The sequence below is a fragment of the Haliotis asinina genome, chromosome 14, assembly GCF_037392515.1.
Source record: "Haliotis asinina isolate JCU_RB_2024 chromosome 14, JCU_Hal_asi_v2, whole genome shotgun sequence".
NCBI lineage: Eukaryota > Metazoa > Mollusca > Gastropoda > Lepetellida > Haliotidae > Haliotis > Haliotis asinina.
This window is the reverse complement of record NC_090293.1, coordinates 22678780-22686631: the sequence shown is the minus strand read 5'-3', so window position 1 is coordinate 22686631 and position 7852 is coordinate 22678780. Positions and strand designations below refer to the sequence as shown.

The following is a 7852-nucleotide window of genomic DNA, read 5'->3' as shown; positions in this document are numbered from 1 at the left end:
ACAAGCCCATCTGATATTGCCGTCGGGTTGTAGCAGGTTAGGGCAACGGATGGTAATTAGTATTGGGTTCCAAACACACATACTACTGACCCCGAGGTCATGTTATGCTCAACAATCAATAACTGGATAGTTTACATAGACAATACCATTATTCATTGTTATAATTATCATGGTCAGTGTTTGATTATAGAGGAGAAATAATGTAAATAACACGTAAATGAATAACTGCATGAATTACTATTCTGTTCCATTTTTGCAAATGACATAAAATCATGAATTTATGGAATGCATTATTGTTTATGGTTTTGTGACGGCATTTCCATAATTACCCTGCCTAACGGGACTTTTTAAGTCACTGACGTACGCGATCCATCATTGTGAGACCTTTGGGAAGGTTGCGTCCTTTGGGAGCGGCCAGTGTAACTGAACACTCTTTACCGCTTTGTAACATAACAGAATCCTTCGTTCGTGATATATTTCTAGTTTGCCTTTATCCTTCAAAAGCATTTATTTATAAGTTACTTTTCACGATTCCATGACACATGTGCTGACACTGGACATAGTGATGTTCAATCTCCACAACGGTGGACGATGTTGACGGAGTAACTGAGGGGTTCAGCCATATGATTTTCCTGGAAATCTTGGATAGTTTCGTAAAATTAATGTTTCAGAATACATGTAATAACTTTGCCAAAGACAATCAAGTATATTTCGAAGCCATGGCCTTTGTGGAATATGATGTTTCGTGGATTAGCACCGATGCACCGAACCTGCTTCCCGACAAAATGGTGGTATGAATAGACAATATCAATTAACCAATGCTAGATTTTTAAGAACAGACGGACCCAAAATTCTTCTGCCTGTCATTTGAAAAACAGCCTTGTATGAATGCAAGACTATTATTGAGTGGATAGTTTTTTGCTTAACCATTTAATATCCAAATGATTATTTTGTCCTTTGACTGTGTATATATGTTTTTATTAACAATACATTACATAATCGTAAAAATTAAAAGCACATAGGTTTATAAGATGTCATGATTTGATGTTATCTGCGGTAATCAATGTTGAAAAAATGTATGTATTTGTATATACAGATATATTTTTTAAGCGTGCTGATCAACGTACTTCACTTCAGATAACATGATCAGAAAGACGATCGAAATTATGTGATTTCAGTTAGTGGGTGTAGTTTTACAACGCTTTTCGCGCTATTTCTGCAATATCACTATGGGGGACACATAAATGGGATTCACTCGAACCCTGACATGCGAGCATCTTAACCACTGGTCTACCCCTACCGCTCCACGTGATTTGAGGTTTGTTTTGAAAATGTACCAATTAAATAAAATAAATTCCACAAAGCTTAGAGAGTACATGTAAAACTGCCCGAGTGCTCTAGATGCAGAGAGAAAACCCCTCCTTTGTGAGGGTTCAGATCGATATAATGACATTAGTATATACGTGTAGCCCCGTTTTCAATAGTATGGTGTGAGCGTGTTAACAATGAATAACAGCTGCTTTTGTGACTTAAAGCTTACCGTACAAATCAATGAAGAGTCCGCAATATAAAACATCAAACGTTATGAAGTGTGTCGTTGAGTGACTGAAGAAGAACGCCTAAGTGTTTGTGACTTTTATTCCTTTCAGAAAAATAAAACATTTTCTATTCATTTATTATCATAATAGTCCGATTCCTATTCAAAGGCCAAGATGCGACATGCATGTTGCATTACAGCAAATTAACTTCATCGTAATCTGATAATTATGTATCCGTGCTTCCGACACGTCACGACATAATGACCATTTCTCTACAATAGGCTTACGCTTTATTGCTCGCAGTTGTTTTGGAAATCAGAAATAACAGCACATTTACAAAGAACAGACTGATATAGTGAACTCTTTAGGAGAGACCCGCGGTCTAGGCAGTATCACAGGTGAATCACAGTGGCAATGATTAAGTCAGATGACGTCACGAGCGGCTGATCAGACTGTGTTAGATTGGACCATATAAACATTAGAGTCTTTGCAGCAATGATTAGACTCGCTAGAGTCCGTGGACTGAGACAGAGTTCACTTCTATAGAGGACTGACGCAACGAGATCGTTAGGGACTGTTTTTCAGCATTGGCTGGCTGACGAGACTCTCGCAAGTTTCACTAAGTCTCGCGAGACTGGTTCATGGATGTGCTGCCATGTTGCTGAGTGAACTCATCCAGGCCAGAAAGTTCCCGAGTTCTTTGGTGTCAAGAAAGCCATCGCCTGGAACAGAAAAAAATAATGTATAACAAGGTGGAGCACGGCTCGGGAACATGGAGCTGACAGAGCGGGAAATTGAGATCTACGTTGTCAAAGCAACTCAAACTGCATGAATGAACCTGGATGATGTTCCAATTAAAGTTATCTACAAAGGCTTATACAACAAGGCTTGGCTATTTTACATATGGGACACATTTGGTGTAGAATGAACATATGGCACGTTTTCTGGATAATAACTTTTTATACATTATCAAAGGAATGAAAAGAAGTTGTTATCCACAAAACGTGACATGCATCCTTGCTCGTCCACTTCTAAATGCCTTTCAAGTATTTGGTGGTGAATGGTCAATATTTTCAAAGTTTTGTTTAATATCTAGACGTACATTCAGATCAACAAGGAAAAGGTTAAGTTTCTATTGATTTCAAAGTAAATTCATTTATCTGAACAGGCCAGGTTTCAGATAATCTGCGGACGCAGAGATAACGGTTTCATCTGTGTCATTTATCGGCTTATACACAGTTCATGTTGTAGTTTGTATGACGTTATCATTGTAAACGCTGGCTGTGCTTCATACGCCAAACTGAACACAAACATGTTTGGTGTTTGGTTTTCAGTGGACTTTGCTTCCTTTTTCAGAACATTTAGTTTTTTGCTCTTTAAATTTTGAAAATATTTCTTCCAGGAGATTCCGTTTAACACTGAAGCGTTATGTCGATATTCCGATATGCAGGCATTAGACTGAATGAGGAAACCGTAGGCTATTTAGCAGGACAGTGAGACGGAAGGAAAACCGGGAATAACTGCTGCCTCGGCGCTCTGTTAGTATTATATCATATCCGAGAGTTTTAGGTGAGGCAGCTGTATCTACGAATCAAGAAACATCATTCGCAAACTTGATCTCGTGGAAGAATGATGCTATTGGTTTTACGCTTAATGAACAATTCCATTGTTTTAACACTCGAGTGTACTGACTGTCGCGGAATCATACCGTCCATTGCTGCCTAACTACATGTGACAAAAGTAACCCTGGGATATGCGGCAACTTGGAAACAACCACAACGCCTGGCGTATACTCTACAAGGAGCTGGCAACTCAATACTCAGTCTGCAATTATCAGGATGTTGTGTTGTGTTCCATTGCTGGAGATATTGCTTGTGAAAAATGAATGAGTGAGTAATACTATGCTTTTACGTGGCTTTAAGCAATATTCCAGCAATACAGCAGAAATGGGCAGAAAAGTGAGTGAGTGAGTGAGTAAACTATGCTTTTACGTGGCTTTAAGCAATATTCCAGCAATACAGCAGAAATGGGTTTCACATTTCGTACCCGTGTGGGGAATTGAACTCCGGTCATTTGGCGTGACAGGCGAGCGCTTTAACCACCGGACTACCGAACGGCACCAGTATACTGTATAGGATGTCTCGGATACACTATAACACATCAGTTCTATTCCACTCACACTGCCACTCATATGGTCACCCACATCTGGATTGTATTTTAGGAATTGTAACACAATGCTTCTGCTGAAGTACATTTCACATGCCAAGGTAAAACCGATTGGATCTCAGAGAGTACAGGAGGCGGGTTATGTAAGCCGCTCAGACAGGTTATTGTATCACCACAATCTTCTGCTAAAAGGAACACGCATCACTTACAGGAAGTCAATGATCATCCTCATCGCGGTGATGAGGAGGAAGTACCTACGGCAGGGTAATGCGTTCTTTTTTCAAGCAAATCACTCGTATATAGTTACTATGGCAATGCTTCAACATTGTTTCAACATATAAACATTCATTAAACTCACTGCCACATTTATGATGTAACTACTTTCCGAGAAGAAACTGTATCATTTGAAAGGAGAAACTGTACACTGAGGACGGTCAGCAAAAGACGTGCACAGTATACATACTTAGCATCAGGTTCGGGAAACCGAAACTTCGGATTATCGAGGCAAATTAAATACGCATAGATTGGTAACAAGCTGAAATCTTGCGGGAGGCGAGACATCCGGATTATCGGGATCCGGACCAACGGGGCTTCTCTGTGTAAGACACTCCACGTCGTAAACATTGACCGAAAACAATAGAAATTGCATAGTAACGTTACAAAGCTTGGGATAACTGGCCGAAACACTTCACACTGAAGGTCCAAAACACAACTGGGACACCCGTGTCAAATTCATCACCTTCTTAAAGAGAGACATTGAACTTCTTTGAGGGGCATGATCATCGAAAACATATTTCTTGTTTCATTGATTTTCAGCGACCCTCTGGTATCTGTGCTTCGTTTTCTTGAGATGTTTGCGGCTTTTTGAGGTCGATATTGAAATAGTACGGTTTAACTCTAACAAACACAAAAACCTGAAAGCTTTAAAATACACAAGGAAGAGAGATGACTACAAACAACATAACATTCCCTGTGCTGTATTATGAGACAGCTAGTCAAGAAAACAGCCTGTCATCTCATTTCCCTTTTCACATCTGGCTTCTGTTTGAGCTACAACGCTTTACACCTTGCTGATTTTTCTTCGAACGCGTTACTGAGGTTTAATAACGATCCATGTCTTATACTGTCCACGTGGATGCCAGAAACGGCATGATGCTTCTTTCAACGGGTATAGTTTGACCTGTCAAGGTCTCCACGTCAGCTGGCGTTGTCAGGTTATTTGAGTTGATCAGTGGAAGTGGTGTCCAATGGAAATACCACAGGTTAGCAGTGTTAGCAGGGACTGGTATATGGCTTGCAAGTAACACATGGGGTTTCAACGACTCAGGGTTGTTTTACACCTTCGGTCTTTATAGAAATAATCATGGTAATTTTACCGTAACATCTTCAAATGGAGAGCATCTGTGCTTGAAGGACGTCCAACCACACCTTTCTTGTGTTAGACGCCTGTTCAACATAGATTTTGCGTGTTGCAAGGTTGTTCAACCATGGATTATCTCCAGCTTTATCTTTCCTCTGTTAGACTATGTGCAACTACAGATTATTCTTCCTAAACGTATGTTCAACCAGAGACTGTCACTGTTAAAGGACGTTCAACCATAGATTGTCCGGGTTCAAAGGATGTTCAACCATAGATTATCCCTGTTAGAAGGATGTTCAAAACTAGATTAGGACACCCAACCATATCTTTCCAACATGAGATTATCCATCCTAGACGTATGTTCAGCATACGTCTTTATACGTCCTAGACGGACGTCAAACCACATAATTGTGATAGAATAATGCAGAACCATAGATTGATGTCATGCCCCACCACCGAAGAAAGTATTCCCTCAGAGATGTGAGAGAGGAACGCCAAGAAAGCATCTCTTAGACAAAAAATATCAGCGAATATTATGGTGACAACAGGTTTTCTTTCTGGAGCAGTTAGAACTTTAATACTTCAATACTTTCTTTTTTGTTTTGCCATAATTACACATCTCGAATTATATATTACAACAGTATACCTGCTTCTTCCATGAAGCACCTTGCCTTCTTCTATGTGATAGAACACGTTAGTATTAAATTATATTTACTGGAATGGAACAATTGCAAACTAGCATTGACAGAATATAGAAAAACGTTTACATTGTACACAATTATACATTTTTAAGTATATCATGTATTTGAATGAGGGCTTAAAGACATCATGAGTTTTGTGATTCATGTCAGCTTCCTACAATTACCTTAGCAGCAATCAACATCATTAATATTTATCCCTTAATTAACACTTATCATCATTGCCTCCTATGCCTCATTGGTTTCCTTTCGTTGTGTTTCACACCACAGTGGCCATAGAACTATTTTGCGTAAACCCATACAGATGACAATATTTAACATTCAAGTATGCATTTATGTCAATATTCCAAAGATATCTGTGAATACAGGCCTTGTATTTATTTCTCACCTAGGCACCCATCGTGGACACGGATTTTCTATTGTTGAACGGACCAAGATACTGTTTTTTCCTCCGCCCAGAGGAACAGTTCTTGCTTGGGAGGCGGGTGAAAGACTCAACTGGGCATTATTAATTTAAATAGACCGCTTCAAGACACATGTGAACCCAGCTATGAAAAGGTGCTGTTAAGGGTAAAAAAATATCTTATCGATTTAGCTGAATATTTAAGGAAAAGCATTATCCTAACATAATATACAAGTTAGTAGGTGTTCTTGGAATGGAGTACATAATTTCCGCGTACCCGGGAAAAGTAATTGCATCGATGATTACACAATTGCGTCGATCAATTGAATTCCTGGGAATAAAAAATACGAAAAAGCTCATGATAAAATTACCCCGGCAGTTATAAATATCGCCAGATAGTTCATTCACACATGTTTGACGCTGTAGCATGAATCTTGATCAAGGATCATTCTTTTCATGGTTATGAAGTACGCGCCTAAAGTAATGCCTGAAGAGGGCACACGCACTATGAATGGAATTAAGATGCATATTCAGTTGGTTGTATGTATTTTCTGGGAATATTGTATTTGACAATTCCATTGCCTGTCCGAATTTCCAGTTGCCCATTTAAGATTCAAGTTCCTTGCAATACAATCCATGTCACTTAGAAAACTTTTGAAAGGTTCACGGTTTACTTTAATCTAATGTTGCATGTCTGTATTTCACAAGTTTGAAGGTACAAAGGAACATGATCTTCCGTCGAAGACATCAGAGAGAGTTATTTAACTCTTGTTATAAAATTGTTTGATTGTGGTTATAATAAAGCTTATTAAATGTAAACAAATGTTTCATTTTATCTTTTTTTTAATTTTTTTCATTAAGTTTGGAGTACGGTAAATCTTTTTTGTTTTATTTCTTTATTTTGCTTTTTTATTTCGCTTTTTTCAGGTAGACATACATACAAACAAAGGATTCATTGTAGCCATGTCAAGTCGTTTAAGTAACTAAATGTTCAGTGCACTTCCCTAGTTTGGCATATCTATTGTCAGCGACGGTATTTCAAGGATTGTCCAACAACTTGATCTCGGAGTCTTATGACCTTTAATACTCACTGAGACTTTGATGTTTGATAACAGAAAGACGAACGAAATCAAATAACGAGTCTTAAAAACGTCTTAAAAATTAACCTGACGTTGTGCGGATGCTTTCGTCTTTAACGTTCCTTGACACGTAAGAACGTCTAAGTACTGAAACAAAATGTGTCCTCTGCAGTATTTCCATTGCATGTGTGCATATAAATTCCCATCGATAACGTCATGTCTTTGACAGGTGAACCAGCATCGACGGCGTTGTCAGTAACGACGTCGGCCAATTCTGATTATATTCGTGCAGAACAGGGTGAATGAACAACAACACAGAGACTATAAACTAGAAACATATCAACTACGACGTTAGTAAAATCTTAAAACAACAATAACACAACGAACGTCATTGTTATTTCTCTACATGCCGCTTTCCGGTTTGAAACAGGACCATCAAACTTGCACTTGAAAGCGGAAAGAGCAAAGAAGTTATAATGGAATAAGAACAAAAAAATATTGCCATTAATCTGTATGATGAAGAAAGTGCGCTGGAAGTGAATCCTCTCCTCCTTTCAATTACAATTTCCCGACAATGGATTACCAAGATAAAGGAATCACTAGTGGTA

General features: G+C 38.7%; 1 protein-coding gene across 1 annotated transcript in view; it reads right to left on the bottom strand.

Moving 5' to 3' along the window:
- Window positions 1-1620: 1620 nt before the first annotated feature.
- LOC137261595 (prothoracicostatic peptides-like) overlaps window positions 1621-7852 on the bottom strand; it is a 48719-nt gene continuing 42487 nt past the window's right edge. Inside the window, exon 3 of the mRNA XM_067799374.1 lies at window positions 1621-2260. Within this exon, the coding sequence (XP_067655475.1) occupies window positions 2178-2260 (83 nt within the window). The 3' untranslated portion in view covers window positions 1621-2177. The remainder of the gene's footprint in view (window positions 2261-7852) is intronic.